The 26045-nt window shown below is 51.5% G+C and overlaps 1 protein-coding gene across 3 annotated transcripts in view; it reads left to right on the top strand.

Moving 5' to 3' along the window:
- CLUH (clustered mitochondria homolog) overlaps positions 1 to 26045 on the top strand; it is a 42142-nt gene that overhangs the window by 7969 nt on the left and 8128 nt on the right. For 2 of the 3 annotated variants that reach the window (XM_072881917.1, XM_072881916.1), the window contains exons 2-20: positions 6990 to 7186; positions 8819 to 8990; positions 9153 to 9296; positions 9508 to 9635; positions 10285 to 10439; positions 11880 to 12005; positions 13731 to 13878; positions 14622 to 14714; positions 15275 to 15969; positions 17146 to 17363; positions 18029 to 18133; positions 19291 to 19391; positions 21544 to 21696; positions 22321 to 22383; positions 23059 to 23303; positions 24102 to 24186; positions 24877 to 25030; positions 25383 to 25522; positions 25635 to 25715. In XM_072881917.1, coding sequence (XP_072738018.1) covers positions 7013 to 7186; positions 8819 to 8990; positions 9153 to 9296; positions 9508 to 9635; positions 10285 to 10439; positions 11880 to 12005; positions 13731 to 13878; positions 14622 to 14714; positions 15275 to 15969; positions 17146 to 17363; positions 18029 to 18133; positions 19291 to 19391; positions 21544 to 21696; positions 22321 to 22383; positions 23059 to 23303; positions 24102 to 24186; positions 24877 to 25030; positions 25383 to 25522; positions 25635 to 25715 — 3180 coding nt within the window. In that variant the 5' untranslated portion in view covers positions 6990 to 7012. Of the gene's footprint in view, positions 1 to 311; positions 1216 to 6989; positions 7187 to 8818; positions 8991 to 9152; positions 9297 to 9507; positions 9636 to 10284; positions 10440 to 11879; positions 12006 to 13730; positions 13879 to 14621; positions 14715 to 15274; positions 15970 to 17145; positions 17364 to 18028; positions 18134 to 19290; positions 19392 to 21543; positions 21697 to 22320; positions 22384 to 23058; positions 23304 to 24101; positions 24187 to 24876; positions 25031 to 25382; positions 25523 to 25634; positions 25716 to 26045 lie in introns of those variants that run through there. The other variant, XM_072881918.1, reaches the window with a different exon arrangement.

Here is a 26045-nt window from a genome sequence, read left to right as displayed (position 1 = left end):
CGCGGTGGATGAAGGTCGCTCGGCGGCACTTTGGGAAACTGCTGCGAGCCCAGCGCCTGATTCTGGCAAGCACGTGAGATGTGAGCTCAGGGCGTGCAGGACGCTGCGCGGAGTCAGCTGCTGGCCCTCCGCGTCCCACCACCCTGGGGCCAAGTAGGAATTTTCTTTGGAGAAGGCGGCTGACTGCGTGAGAAGGCGAGCAGGTCCCGGCTGCGGAGGGCGAGGGCTGCCGCGTGGGAGTTTGCCTTGTGGGGACTTCAATATATGTGTGCAAACAAAACTAACTTTTCTAATCCAGTGCTGTACGAGCCGGGCTGCTTGTGATCATGGGGAACAGCCTTTTTGCAAACTGCTGCAGGCATGTCACTGATCTAATCTTCCAGACGCGCAGCTTTAACTTGCCCGATGAGAGGTCACCCCTCTTACCAAAGCCTCCCACGAGCTGCGCCGTCTGCCCGGAGATGCCAGAAGCTGCCCAGTGTGCTGGGCTGTATCCAGACATCATCCCCAGTGAGGCAGTGACTGGAAGCTTGCAGAAGTGCACCTACATCCAAGACCGATCCCAGGCCAAGGACGAGGAGGGAGCAGTGACGGTGTGTGATAAGAGCTGTTTGAGACCTGGCGTCGGCATTGCCGGCCTGCTCCGGCAGGCAGAGGCATCCCGTGCGGTGGCTGTCCTTCCAGCCGACCTTGGGGAAGGGCCGGCAGGGCTGGTCGATCATGCTCACTCGTTTGAGGCCTGCCAGAGCTGCGTGAAACTTGAGGACAGCGGCTTAACCCATAGATCCTGCCGCCGGGAGGAGCACGTGGCAGCAGCTGACGGGGGGGATGCGGCCCCTGGAGCACGTCCTGCCGGCCGGGGCCACGGCAAGGGACGAGCAGCCTTGTGTTTAGACACAGCCTTAGTGGGTCCTGACAGCGTGCTGAAACACAGAGGTACTGCTCCCTCCCCAGGGAGCCCTGGGACACCTTCCTCTGCTCCGCTAGCAAGTGCGGGGAAAAGCCCGCCGGCCCAAAGGACAGTCGTGCCGCCTGTCCCCCCTGGCGAGGTGTCGTCTAAGGCTCGGGACGCAAGTACTGGTTTTGTAGTGACGGACCCCACTGCCTGCCCTGGTGGCAGGGCAAGCTGTGATCCTGACTCTCCGGTGCAGGCACTGCCCTCAAAGCAGCACCAGCAGAAAAAGAAGAGGAAGAAAAAGAAGCAGATGCTTCTAGGTGCTCAGTGGCATGGCACTGTGTTGTGCTTCGTGTAGCCAAAACGCTGTATGCCTGTAACGGGGGTGGGTGGCTGCGTGTGCCCGTGGGATGGGGCAGGATGAATGAGAGGGGAGGCAAGGTGACGTTTTAACTTCACGGCAGAAGGAAAAGGAGGAATGTGGTGAGGTATCCCACCCGGGCTGCGTACCACGGAGGGACCCGTCTGTGCCTTGTCCATGTTAGCAAAACAAACATAGGGGGGTTCGCTTATTTTTTTTCTTAATTCATAAGGCAAATCCTTATCTTGTTTGTGACTGCAAACATGGTCCTTGTGAAGGATGGGAGCGGGTCTGCCAGGCCCGGCCTGCAGCAGTGCAGACAGGAGCATGGGGCGGCGAGGGACTGGAGCAGCATTTGCTCAGAGCCTTTGGCTCCCTTCAGCTGCGTGCAGGTGGGAGGAGATGCCCGAGCTGCAGGGATGGAGCAGCTCCGCGGCCGCCCTGAGCGCAGGGACGGGGGATGTTCCTTCTCCTCCTTCGCCCAGTGCATCTTTCCAGTGCTGTGGGGACAGCGGGGCCCCAGCCAGTTGCTGCAGCGTGGGAGGGCAGCAGCCGCTCGGCCGCATCCTGCTTTCCTCCTCTCCCGCTTCTCCACGAACTGGCACAGCACGGCTCCAATGTGGCACCACATGGGTAATGGAGCTAGAGTGGCTTTTGTCCTCGCCGGGATTTTTAGGATACGAGAAACTCGCGTTATTATTTTTCAAGTCTCAAGTCGTATTTTGCTGTTCTGTCACGTTACTTTTTGTTCGGTCCCTGTGCAGTGGCTGAATCTCGGTCTCAAATGCTGTCTTTTGGTGCCCTTGGTGGCACGAGGGGATGTGTCGGGTGACTGACCCGAGCTGGTTGCTTGGTTTCTGGTTTAGCACCTTGTTTGCTTTCCATGTGCCTGCTGGCATGTCCGCGGGGGGTGTTGAGGCTGCAGGCACGGCTGGTTGGGAGACTGTGCAGAAACCTTCACACTGCTCAGAGTTCGAAATACCTTTGAGGAGGGAAAGGCAGAATTTGGGCCTTCAGAATGACACTGGAGCCGATAATAAGAAATGCACTCCTAAACTCAGTGATGGAGAAGGTAGGGTCTTAATTTTCAGTCTTTGTGTCTCTAATAATCACTGCTGTTACTAAATGTCGGGAAGGAAACGTCTCCTCTACAGAGCAGTCCGTGGGTTTGGTACTGTTGCTTCCCCCACTCTTCAGACCACGCTAACTTGCAGCAATGTAACGTTGCCGACTTTTTGACCTGATCCTTTAAAAAAAGGACTAGTCACTGACTTCGGTTTAGAAGATTTGTTTGAATGTTAATTAGTTATTAACTAAAACTTCCCATGATCTATGCTGTCTATCGCTGGATGCAGCCAGCGACGTTCAGGTGTGCACCCTCTTTCGTGCTGGGGTCCTGACCGGCCGGGTTCGTGAGGTGCCCACCCCCTCTGCAGGCTCACTGTAAATAGGAAGTGTGATTAAAACGGGGCCTGTCACCTTGGCGTGTGCAGTTGTCCAGGTGCACGGATGAAACTTAACCCTTTTGCTGAACCTCCCTACCAGGTACAAGCTGCAGTCAGGCAGTCGATTCCTGCCAGTGAGGTGGTGCCTGTGCCGCCTCCTCCCCTCTTCAGTGTTTTGCTTTGCCTGTTCTCCTGACGCTTCAGTCTTGCATGCACTCGGGGTTTGTTCACGCTGTGCTCCGAGTAGCAATGAGAACATCGTGTTACAGCTCGGCTGCCAGCCAGCACAAGCTGGAGCTTAGCAGCCTCAGACACGCCTACGGGTACAAACCAGGGGCCGAAAGGAGGAGGGTCCTTGCTGGGACGCTGGCACGTCCCTTGGAATGACAGCGGAGCCTGGAGGTCACGGCCTTTGGTCGAGACCGCAAAACCGCGTCTCAAGGCTGACGCGTACCAGGAGGGATCTCCTCGCTCTGTCTCCAGCCGCGCGAGCGGGGCGGTAAGCGGGAGGAGTGGCCGGGTAGCACCCCTGGAGCGGGTGGGATCGCTTCCCTGTGACTCAGCCGCCTTCTGCAAAGCCGTCCGGGGTGCATCGCACAGTGCTTTCTCCTGCGGGTGAGAGCTTGCCACTAAATGCAGCTACTGGCCCGTTTGGGGCTTGAACAGAGAGTGAGTAACAGGAGAGAGGTCTCTGCAGGTGTCTCTCAGGTGTCCTTGTTGTTCTTACTGCCATCTTGAGTATGCTGAAATCAAGTGCCCGATGCTTTTGTCTCGCTCTCCTTGCTGGCACTGCTGAGGCCACGGCACAGCCGGTCTGCAGCAGGCGGTAAGAACCAGTGACCCACTTTAAGGCAGGCGGGTGAAGCTCCGCTTCCCCGCGGGGAGAGCACGCGCGGTGAGTCGGCACCCAGCAGGCAACACGTCCCCCAGGCAAGCTCACCTGCACTGCCGTCAGCTGGGGTTGAAACAAAACGCGCCGTTTTTGTCGAAACGTACCCATTCTGTAAAAACACCACTGGAAAGCCTTCCCTGGCCTTAAATCAGAGGGTTAACCTGCTGGACAGCCATTCTTTCTTGGTCCAGGCTTAACTTTTGTTTCTAAACTTAAGACGGTGCTGGCTGGAGCTGGATCTTGTGGCATAAGGAGACATGAAGGTGTTGCCTCTACATGTCTCTTCTGTCGCGAAGTGCAGAACTGTACCATCTCTGTCTTCACTCAAGTAGGTAAAGAGGGCTGGAAAGTGCCAATATGCTGTATTTCTGCAACAAGAAACAGCCTTCTGGTTTCTGAAGCAATCGGTAGTTTGGGGATCTGATACCACTGAGAGGTGAAAAGCAGAAACGTGGTCCTGGTTGGTAACTTTTCCTTGCTGCGTGCAAGCTTTCCCTGTCTTGCTTTGCTTTGCAGCTGAAGGTGTTTGCTGTGCTCGAGACCAGCGTGCGCGTGGGTTGTTCAGCTCTCGTGTGAAGCCTGCCTCCTGGTTTGGTTAGTCCCTATGCACTGCTTTCCTTCTCCCCACTTCCAGCTCCAAACTGGCCAGTTAATTTCTGCTCGCTATGGAGGCACCTTCTCTGCTGGATCTTGCTTAGAAAAAAGACAAAACAAAATCACATTTACCCAGCGATGACAGTGTCCCTTTCAGGAATATCCTGCCAACTGTTGTGGCACAGAAGTAGCTTCAGATCCCACCTCGCTACTGCTGATGAGCCAGTTGGTTGGAAAGCATCCTCGGTCAAGCCTTTAGCATGACTGCCAGGCACAGGAGCGTGCCTGGAACATGGCACAGGGCGGACTGCAGGAGCATCGGGACAGGTGATGTGGCTGGGAGCGAGAGCAGAGAGACAGGAGCTGGCACATCCCGTGGGCTGCTCCTTCCACACCTCAGCTGGCAGCGAAAGTCAGCTGTTTGTAAGCAGCACCTCGAGCTTGGCATCTGCAGCGCTGCCGGAAAAGGTCCTTGGTCATGGATAAGTGGAGGCTGGGGTCTCGGGGCAGTGGGCAGCACTGCTGTGGCTGGATTTTGCCCTTGGCTGCTGCCACAGAGGTTAAAGATGGGCTGTTGGGTCTTCAGTCAGTGCTACAGCCTTCCTCGTAGCCAAATTCTGCCTCCCCTTTCTGGCTGCTACAGCAGGAGCAGAAGTTGAGTGATCCTGCCCTGCTTGGGTGGGCAGGGGCTGGACCACGCCTGGCTCAGGAGCCTGGCAGGTCATCCTGTCTACGGTACTGGTAGCCCCAGGTGTAGCTTTTCTGCTCTCCCTCCTCGTCCCCGCGTGTTCAGGCAGTCCAGGAGCGTGGCTGTGCTGGCTCTGGGGTGTGACGAGGGGCTCTCCCCAGCCCTCTGGGCACGGTGTGGTTTTTCTGAAACCATGTCTCTTGGGACACTCTTGTGTGGAGCTTTTTTTCCTCCTTTCTAGCATGACTGCAGCTTGCTGGAGCCAGAGCCAGGCCTCTCGTCTGGCTTGCCTGTGGCTTCATCTGTCAAAGAAATGAACAGCTCGTGTTAGGGACATACGCAAAGTGACAGGGAACATGAGCAGCAGCTGCCGAGATGCTGAAGGCAGCAGAGGCTGCTTAAGGTAGCTCTGTTACCTGCTGCCTTTTGGAACGGGTGTGCTTTCCTTGTGTTCCTTGCTCTTTCACCATGTCCTAATTCAGCCTTGACAGTCGTCTCTGAGGCGGGTTTGCTGTTGGCATTCGTAGTCTGGAGCAGGAGTATGACCCTCTGTGGACACTTCCGCAGGGCTTGTAGCTGCAGCCTCGTGTTGTGCTCCAGAGGTGTGCAAGGGGATGAGGCATTTCCATCCCTGTTTTTATACATGGTGAAGGTAGAGTGACTTTTCTGGGCTGCAGGAGCAGTTGGGGCTGATAGGTGAGAACTAGCCATGATAGCTTTAGGTCTTCAAGCCACAGCGCCAGTCTGCATTTCAGAAATGATGGAGGTTGAGCTGCCATCTCCCCCAGAGCACAGCTGGGGCTGGGACTGTTGCCTTGTTAAGAGGTGAGGAGGAGGAAAGAGACCGGCCAGGTGGAGCTGGCTGGAGGACTGCAGCGTGGTGCTCAGCAGCCTTGGGGTGTTATCCTGGCTTTGGGTTGCCCCGACCCCATGCAGCCTTTCAGAAAGGCTGTTCCCAGTGCCTGGGAAAGCCCCCAGCCCGCTCCGTCTGTGCCACCTGCGAGCAGGTGCCTGGGAGCACCAAGCTAGAACCGCAACGTGTGACTTTGGGGGTCCAGCACCTGGGTGTGCTGGCTGTGCATGTTGTCAACACGCTGCGGGGCACGACGCCCGCTCCCTTCCAGCATTTGCTGCGCGGGGTAGGTGGATCAGAGCGGTGCCCTGCTCCCAGGCTGGGGACACCGGGGTCTCTTCCCTCTCTCAACAGCTGTCATCAGCGGCTCTTTCCACAACTCCAGCTTACCCTGGCAGCACCTCGGGCCAACAATGCAGCGTATCCTCTTTAGTGTGGTCCCCAGCCCAGTTTGGTGGGCGTAGGCTGCTCTAGGAGACCTGCAGCTTCCTAGATCTTATCAGCTCTGACACTATACACCTTATTGGAAAAGAAAACAAACCATTGCAGGAGTGGTGAAGTAGGTGCAGAGAGCTCCCTGTCCCTGTGACGCATCTGTCTAAATGAGCACTTAAAATGTCGTCACCTTTTTCTTGAATAAAATTGCTTAGGCAAAGCCTCGCCCTGGCACCATGGGATCTCTGCGAGGTACTGTGGAAATGCAGAGGGTGGCCAGATGCGGGCAGGGGCGTGGGAGCTGTTTGTGTGCCTGTGGAGTAACCTGGCTCCCACGTGACGCGCAGCTTAGCAATGCAACTGCCGTCTCTTCCCCTCCCTCCTCTCCTGGCTGAACAGTAGCGTACCAGGAGGTATGTTAGGAGCTGTGTAACATGTTGGTGCAGAGGTTACAGCTGCCTCCGGGCCGCAAAGCACCACACACCCATTTCTTTTAATTAAGAGGCTTCTTAAGACTAAGCTGAATGTGTTGTACACTGACCCATCCTTCCTGCTTTCCTTCCCTCCCCTCTCCGCACATGGTTTGTGGAAGATGCAAACCCCGCAGGCGAGCGAGAGCGCGTTAATTATGCTGTGAGGGGAAGGGCCTGGCACACCTATGTCTAGTAAACACCAAGTGCAGAATAAAACGCTTGCTGCCTTTTAACCCCTGGTTCGCTTGGGTTGGCCAGAGGACGGTGGTGTTGTCCGAACCAGTCTCTCTAGCCACTTGGAGAGGACCGTCCATTTGCTCAAACCTTGTCTAAATCCCTCTCTTCTCGCCCAGAGCACCCGTCTGGCGTGGCACTGATGAATGGCGGCGGCCCGCACGAGAGCCTCAAGGGCGAGAAGGATGCCAGGCAGAACGGTCACGAGGAGGCTGACCCGGGAGAAGACGGGAACGACCAGGAGGTCATTGTCATACAGGACACAGGATTTACCGTCAAGATCTGTGCGCCAGGGATAGAGCCCTTTTCCCTGCAGGTACCGCCCTTTGCCGGCTGGGGAGGGGAACGGAGGTGTGGCACTAGAGGATGAGGAGGAGGTGGGAAGCGTTTGAGCCAGGGCACACACGGCACCGTCCCTTCAGTCAGCCAGGCAGGGAAGGGGACAGGGGACTGTGCCCAGGAAGGGCCCTGTTAGTCCCCGCAGCCTGGACAGTACCTTCAGGCTGCGCACAGCTCCCTGACTCGTCCGTCCTCCGATGGGATTAAGTGGGGAAGGAGGCAGCAAAGCATGGAGGGTGCAGGAGAGAAGCTGCCTGACTGGTGGCTTCTAGAGAAAAAGGAAGGAAGAGGAGACGTGAGCAACAGGCTGTCTGGCACAGGCCTGCCTAGGCTTTGCGAGGATGTTTTGCTCCAGGTCCCAGGTGTGGAGCAAGGGGAGGGGGAATTAGCTGAGGTGTAGCTGCTCCTTGCCCATCACAGAGGGGCTCAGGCATGGAGCTGAGCACAGGGCAAATGGCCTTCCCACTTCTGGGCTGTTTTAAAGGAGGGATGTGAAAACGTGATTTCTGGGCCTGTGTCTCAGGAAGGGAAAATCCCTTGCTTGCCCAGCGGTTTTGGCGTGATGCTCCTTCAGGCTAACCTGGGTTTGGTACAGCGACGGGCGCTAGCGCAGCTCAGGGAGCTCGAGCACCAGCCTGAAGATCAAGGGAACAATGCAGTCTCTACTTCCCCTCCGCACGGAGAGCTCTGCGTGTGTCGTGTGGACAATGACGTGTGCTGCCAGACCAGGACGGGCTTTGACATGCCTAGCTGATATTCCGATTTAGCTTGATACTTCACTGAAAACCATTTGGATGAAGTATCTCTCACTTTGGGGGAGGCATCTGGAGTCTAAACCCAGTGGGAAGCCTTATCTCCCAAAGACCAGCAGAGAGTGCAGTGAAATTACATCCCCTGTGGAACTAGCTTTATCTCAGCCTAGCTTTTTTCTCCTTTAAATCCTTTTGGCTGTTAGTTTTAATAGGCTAATAATAGCAGGCCACGTTGTTTACAGCAGCTTATGTAAACTACCCTGAGTCCTCCTAGCTTGAGAGCAGTGTCAGCGGTGCTGGAGCCAGAGCAGGGAGGTAGGAGAGCAGCCCTGGTGCACAAGCCGGGGCGGTTCTTGCGTCACGGGAGCCGCGCGCTTGCAGGCAGCGTGCCCTGGAGGTGTGGCACTGGCACGGACGTGCCACACCACGCTGCGGATACTGCGGCAGATCGAGTGGAGGAAATGGTCTGTTTTCCATGTGCATCGCTCAAAGCCTCACCACAGCTGTGCAGTGTGAATGGATAAGGGAAGAGCCCCCCGTTTCCCCCCACCACCTTCTCTTCCTTCGCTGCCCTCTCTGCCATCTCTGTCCCATGCCGAGTGCTTGGCGTGGTGCTAGGCTGTGACACCTCTGGGTGCCGAGCCCTTTGGGATGGAGCTGGGGTGGCTGACCCTGCCAGAGGTGGCAGTGCCCTCCCAGCAGGGACAGAAGTGATCTTCCTGGGAGGGAGAGCTAGAGTCTGCCTTTCCAAGCCTGGGGGGGTACGCGAGGTGTTTGATTCTGCAGCAGAAGGACAAAGTTTGGCAAGAACACGTGTGAGGACTGAGAATAACTGTCTGGGTTCTTCCCTTCTTAAGGTCTCTCCTCAAGAGATGGTACAAGAGATCCACCAAGTTTTGATGGACCGTGAGGATACCTGCCATCGGACCTGCTTCTCTCTGCAGCTGGATGGCAATGTCCTCGATAACTTTGCTGAGCTGAAAACTATTGAAGGACTGCAGGAGGGCTCGCTGCTGAAAGTGGTGGAAGGCAAGTTCCTCCAGACTTCGGGAGGGAATGAGTGAAGGTTTTCATAGGGAGCGGTTCTGGCCACCTGGCAGCCCTTTCCTGTGGTTCCTTTTTGAGACCTGTGTGCCAAAGGAGTAAGCAGCTGTGTAATTCCAGTTTCTTTCCTCTCTTTTTGCTCATCAGAGCCATACACAGTACGAGAAGCCAGGATACACGTGCGTCACATTCGGGACCTTCTGAAGAGTCTTGACCCATCAGATGCTTTCAATGGTGTGGACTGTAATTCATTGTCCTTCCTGAGTGTCTTCACTGAAGGAGACCTGGGAGGTACGGGGCAAAAAGGCTTCTCTGGTGTGGTCAGTGTTTTCATTCCCCTGCCTCCTTGCTTTGTTAAAACACATCGTAACAATCAGCTGTCCCACATCATTCAGGAGTGCAGAGAAACACTCAGAGCACTTCTGCATTCCTCCTTGAATAATTACTGGAGGAGGGGATACTATGTTTTTCAGCACTGACTTTCTATCTCTGTCTGTTCTAGACAGTGGAAAACGGAAGAAGAAAGGTACCGAAATGGAACAAATTGACTGCACCCCTCCTGAACATATCCTGCCAGGTAGCAAAGAGAGACCCCTGTGTGCCCTTCAGCCCCAGAACAGAGACTGGAAGGTAGAGTTCTCCTGTGTCATTAAAACAGCTATCGGCACGTTCCTTGCAGCAAACTGGTGTTCAGGGATTGGAAGCTGCACTGAAGTGGACTTTGGGATTTGCTCTGCTTGATGCTTAATGAGTGCTGGAATAGCACTGCTTAGCCAAACGAATAAAGTCCAAGAGCTTGTGTGCAAAACACTGGACACCGAATTTGGACACCTGCAGAGCGTAAAATGGCCAGTCTTGTTGGGAGGGATGGCAGGGAAGGGAGGACAGCATTTCTCTGCAGAGTCCTGGAGACGGGATCTGCAGATCGCTACAAATTACCCTTAACTTTCCCATACCCTCCCACTTGGATTCTGGTTTAGAGGCTGCCATTTGAAAACCAGTACAGCAAGAAATCCATGCCTTGTGCAGCGCAGAGGCCCAGGGTGTCTGTTTTTACGTGTGTCTTACAGTGTGAAAGGCAGTAAACAGGCAAATTAGTGGATTGCAAATGGCTCAAGGAAGGCTATGCTCTTGAGACCAGGTTATTTTGTAAGCTCTGTTTCTGGAACCAAGCGAGGGCAGCAGGTAAAAGGAATCTGGCGTGTACATCGAATGGCTCTGTAACTCAAGGGAATTAATTCCTGCTAACAGGAGTTGCTTCTGTTTTGTTCTTCTGTAGCCTTTGCAGTGCCTAAAGGTATTGACGATGAGCGGCTGGAACCCTCCACCCGGTAACCGGAAAATGCATGGGGACCTCATGTATTTATATGTCATCACTGTGGAGGATCGGCACGTCAGTATCACTGCATCCACTCGAGGATTTTACTTGAATCAGTGAGTAACTAAGATTCCTCCTGCCCTGCCCTGCAGCAGGGAGCTTGCAATAGCCAACTGGAAAAGAACCCACAAACAAACAATTGCTGCCTTTTTTTTTTTTTTGTGGAAAATAGCCTATTTTAATTTGCTGCTCACATGGGTTTGTAGGAGTTGCTATACTGGATTGGGCTGTTCAGTTATGCCTGGTACTATTTCTCCACAGTGGCTAAGTGCCTGATGCTTTAGGGAAAGTTTAAACATCCCATAACGTCATCAGCTCATTAGAGCATTTTGAGTTGGGAGGGAATTCCTTCCTGACCATTGAAACTTATCTCATTTTGCCCTAAAGCAAAAGCACAATCTGTCAGAACTTCCTAAGCTGGGCACAGATTTGACTAGATTTCTTTTTTTTAATAGTGACTGTGAGAGACTGTTAAAGCGGCTGTGCTGTTCCTGTCAGAGTGGCTGTATTGAGGGAGGTGCAGGGTCCATCCAGCCCAGCAGCCTGTAACAGAGACCTCTTGAGTTGAGGGTGGACAGGAGAGAACTTCAGAGCAAGAAACCCTGCTGTACCTGAGCAACCATCAGCTCAGAGACATCTCTGGGTGGCCTTAATCCTGCAATCCAGATAATTGCCTGGGCAACCATAACTGCGTGCTTGAAATACAAGGTTATAATTCACAGAAGGAGAATGAAGCTGCCTGAAGAGGGGGAGAGCTTAAAATATAGAAGATAAAATTCAAGCACATTTCCTCCTTCTGTCTCATTATGAAGTGGAAGTGCTCTGTATTAAACTGGCTCGTGGAAGAAAGAATTTGTAGTCCATTGTGGCCCCCCAGATCTGTAAAAATAAGTGCTAAAAGTAATGAGTCTTAGGGTACGCGTCTGAGTGCAGGTCCCAGGAGACCAAGTGGCACAATGAATGTGAAGCAAGTGGCCTTTCTGAGTTTGGCAGAACGTGACCTGGGGAGGGGGACCTGTCGGCGTGCTCCTGGCAGGTCTGGTGCTCAGCCTTCCAGCTGGGAGACAAGGTATCTTGAGAGGGCACCGACTGTTTGGTATAGTTGGTGCCATTACCGTTGGGTTCTCTGTTAAACAAAGGCCCTTTTGGTGTGTTTGGGAAGCTCTGTGAAATCAGTCCTTCCCAGCTATAAAAATATAAGCCTTTCTTGAACCTGGCGGTGGCTGAAGAAGGTCCAAATTAAATTTGCTGTGCAATCCATCAGGGCCCAGGTACAGGGTTACTAGCTGTATCTCGTGTGGAGAGACTAGAGGGGGCCCTTGCAGCCCATCTGTCCGTGTGCCACGTGGTCGCCATTTTGCAAGCAAGGGCACATTGTGCAGGCCTTTCATGCAGTGCATATATGGAAAGCTCTCATTCATGTACCACGTTCCTAGGGTATGGGAAATCTTGGGTATGACAATGGCTTGTGACTTTGTTTCTTTTTTCTCTTGCAGGTCTACTGCGTACAACTTCAATCCCAAACCTGCAAACCCCAGTTTTCTCAGTCATTCCTTGGTGGAACTACTTAACCAGATCAGCCCTACCTTCAAAAAAAACTTTTCCGCTCTGCAGAAGAAACGGTAGCAGCGCTTTTTCCTCTCTAGTTGCCTTGAGCAGTCTGTTGTGAAGTTGCTTGGTGAGGCTCAGCTATGTGGCTGGTTCTGTGGGAACTGGATGCCACTCTGATATAGCAAGGATTGCAATGCCTGCTTTCTCTGAGCTCACATAGCGGTGGGGTGGTCGGTACATGCGAGTCTACGCAGCAAGGACCACAAAATACCTGACTAAATATCATGGCAGCACCGTGATGTAACTGTCTTTCCCTTGCTCAAAACATGGGGCTGTCGGGCTGATGTGATTTGTCTGCTGTTGTTCAGCACGACAGTAACAGAGGCTGGTGGAAGCCCAGAGTCCTGATCCTTATCCACTGGATGGTTTCTCTTGGCTGTAGCTCCCAGATGACTCTTGCTTACAGCATGTAGATTTACGGATTTCAGTTCTGCCTAAAGCAAAGGGTGGGGGGATGACAGCTTTCCATTGCCACGGGAGTATCAGCTGTGGGCCTTACCTGGAATTCAACGCGCTCTGTCCCTGCTGAGAAACTCAACACGTAGGGCAATTGGCACAGTGGGAGAGAAAGGCCAGAGATGGACTGCAGTGTTCATACAAGGGAAACTGCTGATGTGTTGACCAGCTCCTGAGAGGTGGGTCTCCTCGCTGAGTCTGCATGCTGGCTACATGCCTCGTGGGAGACTTGATGACTTCCTAGCTAGCCAGGCAGCAAAGAGTTAATGTGAAGCATGGCCCCATGCTGGAGCAGCGCTGGGCTGGCAACCTGATCAGTAGGTACTTCTCCCCTGACTCCAGAAAAGAGACTGAAGCATAAACTATCAGGGAAAGTAACACGAGGGCTTTGCATAGGCTTACAGTGGAGAGAGAATAATTACTTTAAACATGTCTGTACATGTTAATTTTCTCTAACTTCCTCTAGCTCCTATAATAATAATAAAAAACCCCAATAATGTATTGTTTTATTCTCCTGTCCTTGCTGCAGGGACCATTTATCCTGCTCCAGGACAGTGGGTCCTGTGCAAACGCCTGTCATTCTTTAGAGTCCACTTAATGAACTGCCTCGGCTCAGCAGGGTGCAAATTGACAGGCACATTGTGCGGCTTTCAGGAGCCCTGCTTCTGCTCTCATTAAGAAGATGAAAGTGACACTAGACAAGGGCTGGAAATTAGCAGTGGCCTCCAGCCACCACTGTGACTATCTGGCCATTTAAAAATGATTATACTGTGTTGCTTCTTGGGCCAGAAGTAAATACAGATGAGACTCCAGCACCTGCTGAGAGCAGACAGATTACACAAGAGGCCATTTGGTGAAGCTTGCTTTGTCACTTCATTAGTGGATGTGTGCTGTAGGCTGGTTTTATAATGCAACCCCTGTGGACTGGTGTGAAAGCTGAGGGCCAGTCTGAGAGGTGGCTGGCTGGGAGTGGGCATCGTCCGCCTCTGAATGCAGAGGGTGATGGGGATCTCGGTGATAGAACTGAGGCTAAAACTGGGGAAAGGAGGATGGGGAGAGCCCAGGTAATTCTGCAGGCTGCTGTTGAGAGATGCTGCCCGTGCCAGTCGCTCATCATGGGGTATAGTACTTGTTAAATGAAAGTCCACTGTGTGGCTCACGGGGCCTGGTCTTGCTCTTTTTTTTGTCAGAAGCTGGTGTTGCAGCAGAGGGAAAATTCTCTTAGAATGGAAAGAAATCTTCCTTTAGAAAATGTCTAATTGTTTTCACTCCCAAACTAGGGTTCAGAGACACCCTTTTGAAAGGATAGCCACTCCTTTCCAAGTGTACAGCTGGACGGCTCCGCAAGCAGAACATGCCATGGACTGTGTCCGGGCAGAAGACGCTTATACTTCTAGACTGGGCTATGAAGAGCACATACCTGGACAGGTATTGATCTTGCTTCGCCTGAGAACACTGGCAAGAGTTTTGCTGCCAGCTGTGCTGGGAACCAGTTAACTTTTAACAAGTAGACCTCTGGTATTTGTGGAAGGGTTTTTGCTCATCAAGGGAAAACTTGTGGGAGTCCTTGTTCTTGACAGTGCCCTTGACTGTACGGGCTGTGCTGCTCAGGCTGCAACTCCCTGAGCACATAAAGGTCTGAGAAGAGCAACTTCTGCTTGGGTGTTTATAAATCCCATGTCCCTGCTCTGATGAGTGCCACTGCACAGAAGGCAGAGCGCTCTTCCATGGCAGTCAAGCCTGGAATAGCTCTTGTGTCTCTGAGTAAACTATTCCAAATACTTCAGTTGCAGCTTCGTAGCATAAAATCTTGCAGGGCTGTAATGGCTGCCCATGGGCAGCTGTCTGCCTGCAGTGCGACCACATTGCAGTGTGGTGGCTAGTGAAACCTGCACTGTGCTCCTCCAGAGCTAGCAAGCTGCTATTTCAGTTAAACTGCACTGCATAAGCTGGGCTAACGTAAGATCTATCCCAAACTGCTGTTGAATACAGTCCACTCATGAGGAGTGTTCATTCCTGCTGCTAATTCACTTCCTCTGAACTCCACAGCAGCCTGAATTCTTGCCCCTTCCCCTCCCTTCTCTCACAAAATGCCTCATAAAGCAGAATGCTGACTTGCCAGCCCCTTCCCACACAATGCATTGCTTCCCACAAGGCTTTGACTCTTTCAGACCAGAGACTGGAACGAGGAGCTGCAGACCACGCGAGAGCTGCCGCGCAAGAACCTGCCCGAGAGGCTGCTGAGAGAACGAGCCATTTTCAAGGTAACTTTGGGATGTGCAGGCAACTCCTCGCGCATCCCCTTCTCTGCTGCCCATATTGCATCTGGACACTTCACCTGGGCTACCCTTTAGAAACGGCAAGAGGAGGATCCCTGTTCGTAAGCTAAGGGGTCTTGTTCTCTCTTGCACGTCTGCCTTCTGCTCCCAGCCCCACGGGGAAGAGTTGCGCTCCATGACCCCGTGTCTCCCTGCTGACCCCAAGGCAGCCTCCTCTTAGTTCTCTGCTGTTCTGTCGGATCCAGTCCTCCCTCGAGTGGGTGTGAGGAACAGGGGGAGGGGGGACACGCTTACATCTAAGCCCTCCTCTGCAGACAGCTGATGAGCCTGAGCCATGCTGATCTCTAATGTTCTGGCTCCTGGAGCTTGTATCCAAGCCACTAGCCAGGCTCACAAAAGTAAAAGCCAGCTGACCTGCCTGTCTGCCTGCTGGAAGGCTATCAGGAGGACAGGAGTGAAGGAGAAATTTGCAGGGAGCTTTGAGAGCAAGGTGCTGGGAGGGTGGCAGCCCTTCCTTACCCAGCTTTCTCTCCACCTACCTCCAGGTTCACAGCGACTTCACTGCAGCAGCAACAAGAGGTGCTATGGCTGTCATCGATGGCAACGTCATGGCCATCAACCCCAGTGAAGAGACCAAGATGCAGATGTTCATCTGGAACAACATTTTCTTCAGCCTGGGCTTTGACGTCCGTGACCACTATAAGGACTTTGGCGGAGATGTTGCTGCTTACGTAGCTCCTACCAATGATCTCAATGGTGTGCGGACCTATAATGCTGTGGATGTAGAAGGGCTGTACACGCTGGGGACTGTAGTGGTGGATTACAGAGGTTACAGGGTGACAGCTCAGTCTATTATTCCTGGCATCTTGGAACGGGAGCAGGAACAGAGCGTCATCTATGGGTCAATAGACTTTGGCAAGACAGTTGTCTCACACCCCAAGTACCTGGAGCTGCTGGAGAAGACCAGCAGGCCACTTAAGATCCAGAAGCACAAAGTCCTCAATGACAAGAATGAGGAGGTGGAGCTGTGCTCCTCGGTGGAGTGCAAAGGCATTATTGGCAATGACGGGCGTCACTACATCCTGGACCTGCTCCGCACTTTCCCCCCAGATCTAAACTTCCTGCCTGTCGAAGGGGAGGAGATGCCAGAGGAATGTAAGAAAATGGGGTTCCCCAAGCAGCACAGACACAAGCTTTGCTGTCTGCGGCAAGAGCTTGTTGATGCCTTTGTAGAACACAGGTGAGCTGAGCTCCCCCCTTCCTCCACCTGCAACTGGTAACGGTCCAAGTCAGGACCATGCTGTGTTGTCCCAGGGACATCACAACAGAGCTCCCAGAAGTGGGCAGCTAATTTCCCCATTGCTTGGCCATGCAGGTGCAATTACAGAGCCTTAATTAATGAGAGGTAAAAACAGTAGGGATTCTGACAGGGTTACAGGGAGCCAGGGAAAGAGGTGGTTTGCTTTTTAGTCTCCAGATCTGGTTTTGTTGTTTCCTGTCCAAACATTTAGAAGTTCTTCTTTCCCTGCAGATATGCTGTGCACCTGATGGCTAGGGAACGGGAAGGATTTATGCATCTTTTTAAGGCTCTCCAGATGTCTTGAATGCTACTTTTTTTTCCTAGAGGCTGAAAAAAAATTCCCTATGGGAACTGCTGTAGGCACTTTTGTGGTGGGATGTGTTGGCATTTGGGCTCGCTCAGTGCAGGCGAGGAAGTGGGAGCTCTGGGAGCAGGACAGCTCGGAGTCGTGTGGTGCGGCCGCATGGTGCTGGCGATGTTGACGCTTCTGCTTCTGATGTGAAGGGCTGCAGGTGCTCTGCTATCACGGATGGTCAGAGCCTGTGCTTTGCTTGCTGGGAAGACAAGCCCTCCAGTTGCTGATGGAGGAGCCCTGCCCACTGAGCAACCAGTTCTGCAGCCAGCGCCCTTCCCGGTTCTGCCACGTGCCTGCGGGCAGGCTTTGCTGCTCCTTGGGAGAGCTTCCAGACCAGCAGCCTGCAGGACCGTGGCCGTAGGGTGCTGCTGCTGCTCCTCCTTGGCTAGCAGAGGCTGGGCCTCTCTCTGCTAAGGTCTCTTGGCAAAATTGCTGCTGGCTTGTGTTTGACTAGTCCTGTGCATCTGGCAGTGAGAGTCTTCCCAAGCTGTCTGCTGATGCTGCGCGTGGAAAGCAATTTGTTACCACTGCAAGGAGATTAGTTTCCCATTGTGATGGGTAATGAAAACCCACTTTTTTTGCTTCTTCCAATAAACTATGTGCACTCCTTTGATTTTGGAAAGCTCATGGGAAGAGGGTGTACATCCTGCCTTTCCACAGGGGAAATGGTATGCTAACTTTGTGAGGTTTTTCCTCGCAGAGCAGTGGTGATCCTCTTGGATTCTCCTGCTGTGCTGAATTCCTCTTTTCCTTTACTGTAGGTATCTCTTATTCATGAAGCTGGCTGCGCTGCAGCTGATGCAGCAGAAAGCCAACAAGCAGGAGAGCTCAGGTGCGCTGGAAAATGGAGCCTCTCCGGAGAACGGTACTGCAGACAGCGAGAAGTCTGAGTCAGAGGATGGTAAAATAGATGATAACGTGACTGGACTTGATCAGGTGAAAGAGCTTGCTGAGACCATTGCATCTGATGACGGAACAGGTATTTCATCCTCAGCACCAGAAGCAGCCCAGGCCTCCTGCCCTGGCCGGTGGGCTGTGTCACTGGTAGGAGCTATGCCAGACGGGGGGTGGTCGGGGTGATTATTTGTTGTTAAGGAGGACAGGCACTGCTGCCTTCTATCAATATTGCCCCAGCTCTTCGCATAGACCTGTTCACGCACTAATGAATTAATCACCCTGGGGGACGGGTGGGTGGGTGGGTGAGCGTCTCTGAATGCGGCAAGCCCATCAGCTCTGCCGCAGGAGCGAGAGCCTGGGCAGCAGGCTGGCCTGCAGGGTCGGCGGCTGGGGCTGGGCTGCCAGAGGCTTAGTGCAGGTGGAGGGGAGCGGGCTGTGGCAGGGCTGGGAAGCGTGCAATGCGCAGAGACCTTTGGGAATCCCGGGCTTGGATTTCTGAGTATCAGGGGAGGAGGGGGATGTCCATGGGTTTTCTGGGTCATCTTACGTGCTCTTGTTCAGACTTTGCATTTTGCAGCCATCCTCCTTTCCAAATATCTTACAATTGATTGTTCTTATAATGGATTTCTGCAGAATGTGCCATCATTGCTGCTTTCAGTAACAGAACTTTTCTCTTAATTTAATAGCTCGGCTTGTCACTTTCTGAAATCCACATTCATTTGTATTCTATTTTTCTTCCTGCTCCAGTGGATCCCAAAAGCAGAGAAGTGATTCGAAATGCTTGCAAGGCTGTAGGCTCCATTAGTGACACGTCATTTGACATTCGGTTTAACCCAGATATATTCTCACCAGGTATGTGTACAAAGAGCTGGCTTTAGTCCTCCTTCAGAGGATTGCTGTGTCCAGCCAGCTACAGACAAAAATTGTGTTCTGTAGCTAAGAATACTGCTGGCTTTTGGCTGGCTGGGCGTGGTGCAGGATTCTGCATGAAGCACAAAGATACAGAAAAGAGAAAGAAGTGTAATTGATTGCAATGCTCACACTACCAAACGCAGGCAGTACGCTGTCTCCCACTGCTACACTTGGGGGAGGTCTGCACATTGCTGCCAAAAATCTTCTTGTGATTCTCCAGCATCCCAGCTGCTAGACCACATGAAAAGAAGCAGAGGGAGGGAAAAAATTAAATTTGATCCTAATGTAGTAGTTCACACAAAAAACAACAGTTGTAGTTGAATGACTGATGTTGCGTCCTCAGTGAAGGGCAGGATTTGTTTTAGTAACATTGTGGTAAGCAGGTCACAGTGCCCTTTCAAACGCATGCATCAGTCGCAGGCGTTGTATGTAGCTTTCCATGGCTGCAATCAGTATTTTTTTTTTTTAATTTGGAAATACAGAAGAAGCTCCCAGAGTGTTTATGGGGGTGAATACCGAGGCTGTATGCATGGCAATTGCAGGGGAATGGCCATATAGTTGAATTTAGCTTGGAATAAATGTGTGAGAAGGAGCATGTGTTTTGAAACGCCCAAACATCTTCTAAGGCTGGTAAGGATTAGTGCTTTGGCACAGACTTCGCCGCTAGAACTTAAAACCTTATTGTAATTTTGGTGTGCAAAAGCAAAAGGCTCTGAGTTTCTAGCAGTTGCAGTATTTGCTGGTCCATCTGCTGAAACATTCCCACTCCAGTGTAGTCACTTGACTCTTGCACTGGAGTGTACCCAGCACTTTGCAATGGGTAGAATGGACCAGATAAAGAGCAGAATTTGGGCTTTTAAAAGCTGCGTTAAGAATGAATGAGTGGGCAAGAGCAGCGCAGCTACTAACCAAGCAGAGCAGCTAATGCTCTTTCCATTGAAACATGTTGCAGAGTAGATGAGTTTTTGAAGAAGCATCTTTAATTCCAGGGAGACAGAATCACTTTAACTTTTTACCTGCTCTTACTATACGCTTTCTGTACATGACTTGTATCTTCTTTGAGTTGATGTGTTCTGGTTTTCTCTTTACTCTCCTAGGTGTTCGTTTTCCCGAGTCTAGCAAAGAGGAGGTGCAGGATCAGAAGCAGTTGCTGAAGGATGCTGCTGCGTTCTTGCTGTCGTGCCAGATCCCAGGTTTGGTAAGGAACTGAGGACCGGCAGTACCCCCCCCTCTGAAAGCTTGCCTCAAGCCTGGCCGCTCTGAGCAAGCACTGACACAGCGGTACACCAGCTTCGCCTCCCGAGCAAACGCTGTGTTCTCCTGCTGGCAGCCGAGTTCTGGCACTGGTGGTGAAGTACAGTGAACAGCGCAAGCATCTCTGGTGCAAGCGCAAGAGTGGTTTTCCATGTCCCGTCTTACCTCGTGGCACAACTTTCCCACCTCAATCCAACAAAGAATTTTTGGCACTAGTAATTGACAGCTATTGCTAAGAGTTTGGGACAATAAAGACCACATAAGTCATCCTCCCTTACCCCACACATCTTATTGTATTATCTGACCTGGACTGTGACTCAATTGATGACTAATAATTTGGAGTGAACTGGGAAATTGTTCTTACTAATATCTGTTGCAAAAACTCCCTCTGTAAGTCTTAAGCATTTTGGATGCTTACCCATGCACCTGGCTAGATGATAAATACCAGCCTTTCCCTTCTCAAGAGGCTCTCTAAAGTGACTGCTAATGCATATGTTACAGCAGCACTGTAACTAGGAGGGTAGAATTGATGATCTCCACTCCAAGAGGTTCAGGAGTTGTTGGTCTTGTATACGAGGGGATTTTCCTTGCTGAAAAGTTCCTTCTGAACTCCAAATCCACTAGTTTTGTAGTCAGCGTAACCTTTAAGGCCAGCTATTCAGCCTTTAAATAAAAAAGGAGGGGGAGTGAATCAGAAAAGGGCTTGGTGACTTGTTTTATAAGATAGTTTATACATTAGCATATAAACCCAAAATGCCACACAAGCATGTGTGAGGGCGCGTTACAGGCTGGCTGCTGTAAGCAGGCAGTCCTCCATACTCCGTGTATCAGAGTAACTGGTGTTGCTCCATGACGTGAATTAAGTGAGTCTTTATCAGCACTGCAACACAACTTAAAATGAAAGTGCCATTTCCTCTTATCAGCTTAGTGTGTGCAACTCCATGTAGTCTTCTAATTGGAAATGTTTTTAGTTAGTGACTGGGAGGCCCTTAAAGAAGGGTTAGCCTGCTAGTTCCACAAGCATTAGTTAAATAAGCCATGCCAAAGGGAAAGCGGTTCTCATTGCTGGAGCCACAGGAGTCCTCCGAGTCCCTGCTCTGCTACTGAGTTCCTCTGGCCTCAGGCAAACCGCTGGAGGTTGTGTGCTGAGCTATGCTGAACACCATCACTGTCTCCTTGGGCCACTCCAGACACTGCGTGCTCAGCACTTGGTTACAATCCTCTGCGCTGCTCCACGGGGCCTTTGCCTCTGCTGGTTTTGCACAGGGAATTGGATGAAGCCTGAGCTGTTTTACTATGACAGTTGGTCTCTCCACAAGTTTCCCAGTGCTTATTGGGAGTGCATAGTGCTGCTCATTCTCCACTGAGACATAGGAGTGAAAACGGTACAAGTGGCAAGGAGTGTGCACAAACTGCTTTGGGCTGTCTGCTGCAAGTGTTCCCCCTGCCTGTGTAGTGTGGTGGTCTCTGGTATACAGCACTCTACCCACTGAAAGAGCCTTGCTCGGGGTCACTGTCGGCCTTCGGGGCAACCCTGAACCCCAGGTAACAGAGGTGCGTGCGACCGGCAGTCGGGGAGCAGCGGTGCTGCCCCCCTCGCCCTTGCAGAGCTGCGCGGATTGCCATCCCGTTAGCGCTGGAGAAAGAGCTCTCCCTCCTGCTGCTGGCACAAGGCCGCTCCTGCTCGCAGCCCCGCGGCTGTGCAGGGGGCTCGAGGCTGTGGCCGCTCAGGCTTTCCTCTGTGCCGGATCCCAGAGCAGCAGTCCCACCCCAGAGGCAGAGCAGAGGAGGCACTAACCAGAGCTCCTGAGGAGTCTCTCCAGGCTGAATTTATCCGCTGTGCCGGCTGTGGAGCCTACGGCCCAAGGCAGGGAGCACCCAGCAGCCCTGGCTCCGGCTGATCAGTGCTCTGTACTTGCCAGTTCTTGCTGTGCTTGTAACTTAAATGTCATCCCTGGAAACTGCCTTCTCTGTCAGACAATGCCTTTTCCCTCCTCAGTCAGATTTTTTTTTTAATTATTTTTCATTTTTTTAAAAATTGAAATTCTTTCCTTCATGTTTGCTCTCTGTAACTGAAGTTTGCGTACACCCTGCAGGTGAAAGACTGCCTGGATCACACGGTGCTCCCGATGGATGGGGCTACCTTAGCAGAGGTCATGCACCAGAGGGGCATCAACATGCGTTATCTCGGCAAAGTGATCAGCTTCATCTCCAAGACCCCTGGCCGTGCTCAGCTGGATCACATTTTTGTAAGCATCAGGCTTAACTTCAGAGTGACATTTAAAACTGCAAAACTGCCTCTGGCATAATTTGCCCTGTATAGGTTCCAACTTGGCCAATTGTTTTCTCTGTGTAAAAATAAACAGCTTCACAAATAGAGGAAGAGGGAGAAGGACCTGTAAGTGGTGGATGGGGAGTTTTGCTCCCAAATCTTTAATGGCTTTCATAATGTTAGAGGGTTTGAGCGTCCTTTGGGATAGAGAAGTGCTTCAGGGATTCCCAAGTGTAATAGCAGGTAACACGCAGTTGGATTTTAAGCCATGCATTGTTTAAGCCTCCAAGATCTGTCAGGAAAGGTGTTGCGAGCACGGCTGCCCGCGAGCGCGCACAGGGCTGGTGCTGCGGTGGCTCCTGGAAGCACCGTTAGAGCTGAGCTGTGCCGCACGGGGTGGCTTGTGGTCACCGTGCAGGGTGCGCAGGGGGCTCTTCCCCAGCTCCAGGAGCGTTGTCAAATGCAAAACAGTTCTGCGCTGCAGTGTAAGGACTGGAGAATGCGTCTTCTGCAGATCTTGATAAAAGCCTGCTTCAAAAGCAAAGCCTATTTATTGTTGTTGCTGACTGACTCAATCTCTGTTCTTTATTCCTTTGGGTAGAAAATAGGAATCAGCGAATTGATCACTCGATCGGCTAAACACATCTTCAAGACGTACCTCCAGGTATGACCCACAGTCTAACCTCTTGCCTTGCATGTCCTCTCCGATGACTTTTTTTCCCCGCAAATAGAGCTGCTGGAGTCTCTCTGCTCATTAGGCAGTTCCTAGGGGTTGCCTAGCAATGGGAAGTACAATCTCATTAGTGCTAAAATAGGTGCAGGCCTGCGCGTAAGGGAAAGCAAGTTCCCACTTGAAGATAGCTTTCGCAGAGAGTAATCATTCATGCTTTTCTTCCCCAGGCTCTCACTCATTCTGTTGAAGTGAAATCACAGCTTGTTTTCCTTGTGATACCTTTTCCAGTGTTGCTTTGGCCCCTCTGAGAAGCTTCTTTTAATTGCATGAACACAAGTGCTTCCTTATACCTGTCCGTACATAGCACAGCAATACACCTGGCTTTATTCCAGTGTCCAGATCTTCTTCACACGCTCTAGTTTCTCTGTCCCAGGTAGCAGCCCGAAATGGAACTATATATTTGTGTGTGTGTGTAGGTATATACGTATCTCTTAGATCTACGTAATTCTGCCTGTGCTAGTTCCACTTGCAAATACTGCCTTCCTCTCCCTCTCCTGAAGATTTTCCTGTTTCTGGTAGGACTGGATTTGTGTGAGACTCAGGGTCGGAGTAGTGCCTGTGTGATGGCAGGTGTCTTCCACGACTGATTTCGGTGTCTCGCTGTAGGGCGTGGAGCTGTCGGGTTTATCAGCAGCCATCAGCCACTTCCTCAATTGCTTTCTAAGCTCCTTTCCAAATCCCATTGCCCATCTTCCAGCTGATGAGCTGGTCTCCAAGAAAAAGAACAAGAAAAGGAAAAACAGGAACCTTGGAAATGCTGATAACACTGCATGGGCCAGCATGACCCCTCAGGAGCTTTGGAAGAATATTTGTTCAGAAGCAAAGAACTACTTCGATTTTAGTCTTGAATGGTAAGCAGAGCAAACTACCCTCGCTTGTGTCTGGACTCTCACCAGATGTCTGTAGCTCTTATTGTTCTTTAACAGGACCTGCCTTTTGGACTTGTTTTTCTGTTTCAATATAAATTTGTACTCTTGAGTGTGTTTTACGGGCTTATAATGGAAAGAAGTCAGGCAAAGAGCAGCAGGGGCAAGTGTAACTGAAATGTGAAATTAGATGAAACCTATGAGGCAAAGGCAGGTAGGAAAACCAGAGGAGAAAGGGAAACCTCTCCTTAGTGGTGCAGAGGGGAGCAGAAGGCAAGAAGCTGAAGGAGCGTAGTCAGAAGACACTTGTCTGTATAGGCGATGATTTAGGCTGAAGGGAGCTTATGTTCCAAAAACAAGGACAGCTTCTCCTGTATCTGAAACAGAGATGGTGAATAAGGCTGCTGGAAGGTGCAGATAGTGACTGTTAAACTGGAAGTACAAGCAGAGTGGCCCAGGAGAAAAACCATGACTAGTTGGCTAAATCAGTGATCGTCCCTTCAGGTCAGGGACAGCTCACTCTTTACCAAGAGCTGAAGGCATTCAGACTCTCGCCTAAACTGTGCAGTGAGCTTTGAAGAGAACACACAGAGGATTTCAGTAAAAAGTACTGTTGTGCATCTCTGAGCTTTAATAGACCATTAGCAACCACTGTAGTGTTAGTCATTGGTTTCGGTTAGCACCCAGCTGTACAGGGACCTGTGCTTCAGCTGCACCGCAGTGGAGCGATGTCCTTGAGCAGAAGCTTACCTGAGAGCTGAAGCTTGTGTGTGCTTTTTCCAGTGAGAATGCTGACCAAGCAGCTGAAGTGTATAACCTACAGAAAATCACCCTGCTTCGTGAAATCTCCCTCAAAACTGGAGTCCAAGTAAGATCCACGTCTTCCCTCCCTTCCCCATCATGTTCTATACTGAGAAACATGAAGAGTAAGTGCAAACTACTTTGCAGGGGACAGCCTTTCAGACAGACACTGCGAGCCCCTAAAGGTCTTTGTGGTGTTAATGTTGGAATACAGGTTCTAGCCCTGGGGAGAGAGATTTCTAGTCCAGTTCCCTTTTAGGGTAAACTTGCTGTGCATCTCCCTTGGAAGATGAGCCAGCCTGATACAATTCCTGTAGCTTGCTGCTCTGACAAACCAAACTCACATCTTAAGTTCATGCACACGCATACTCCCCATCCAAAGAGAAGCAGCTCTCTGGCTGAGCAGAGCAGGACTTCAGGGTTGTCCTGGCTTGAAGAACAGGGGGTTTCCTTCCCCACAGCACTGCCTTCTCGCTCCTCTGTGGGGTGCGGGAGCTTGGCTGGATGGGGTTCCTCTGTTGGGGCTCCAGTACTGGCACGACCGTGCCTTGGCGCTGCCGTGCGATTTTTGCCATGCACACGTGGTGCTTCACACCTACACGTCACCTTCTTTCAAAAGTCTGTCCCTGGGTAGTGATACAGGAGATGTTTCGACTGTGGATCCGCATGCAGAATTCAAGGCTCATTTTCCCCTCATTTCTTGCCAAGTATCTATGAAAGCGGTGACCATGACCTCTGGTCTTTTTGGTTCCTCCAGATACTGCTGAAAGAGTACAACTTTGACAACAGGCACAAGCCCACCTTCACAGAAGAGGATATTCTCAACATCTTCCCTGTAGTGAAGCACGTAAACCCCAAAGCCTCAGATGCTTTCCACTTCTTCCAGAGCGGGCAAGCAAAGGTTCAGCAAGGTACAGACCCAACATGCCTCTGCCTCTTGAGGCAACTGCTGATAAAAGGAAGAGCAGGGTATGTGTGGCGTGGCCCGCTGCCCTCCACCAGTGTACCCCCGCCCACCCCGTTTTGGCACAGAATCGTGGTCTCCAAGACCATCTGAAACACACACCTGCTGTAAAGTTACCAACAGTGAACAAGGGTGGATGCAGGGCAGCAATTTCCTTCTCCTAGGTTTTAGGCATTATACAAGGCAGTGGCCTATGGCTACGTATCCCACCAGCGTCTTCAGGTCATGGGCCACGCGCTTCCCCAGTAGTATTAGGGGTTATCTAACATACGTGCGTATGTGAATGTAACTTTTTTCAGGTTTCTTGAAGGAGGGCTGTGAGCTCATCAATGAAGCCTTAAACTTGTTCAACAATGTGTATGGTGCTATGCATGTAGAAATCTGTGCCTGCCTGAGGCTACTAGCTCGTCTCAACTATATCATGGGAGATTATTCAGAGGTAAGCAAGGGCTCGGACGGGGTCTGTTTAGGCCTCTCATTCCTTCCTCATGCTTGCTTCCTCAAGTGCACAGCACTGCGTGACTTGCTCTTGGGTCTTCTGTTCTGTTTAGGCCTTAAGTAATCAGCAGAAAGCGGCGCTAATGAGCGAGAGGGTCCTGGGTATTGAACATCCTAACACGATTCAAGAATACGTGAGTACAGGGTGCTGGGGGAGAAGCAGCACCTCGTGTGTCCACCTGGAGTCTGTGAGCCTTAAGTTGTGTCTGCATCTAGAAAACGGCCGCAGTTCTCCTTCCTTCTGCAATGTTCTTCCCAGAATCCTCCACTTGCATCACAAGTCTTGTATCTTATGATTTTGTAAACCAAACACCTAAGCATTTGCATTATAAGCGTCCTGCATGGTCAGTATTTGTCCTACTTAGTTTAGAATTTTGGGGTTTTGTCTGCTGAATGTTTATTTATATTCATTAATTCTGCTTTAATTCTACTAATTCATTAATTCATTAATTTTGCCCTGGGCT

The sequence above is a fragment of the Ciconia boyciana genome, chromosome 17 (genome assembly GCF_034638445.1).
Source record: "Ciconia boyciana chromosome 17, ASM3463844v1, whole genome shotgun sequence".
NCBI classification, from domain to species: Eukaryota; Metazoa; Chordata; class Aves; order Ciconiiformes; family Ciconiidae; genus Ciconia; species Ciconia boyciana.
This window is presented reverse-complemented; position numbering and strand designations above follow the sequence as displayed.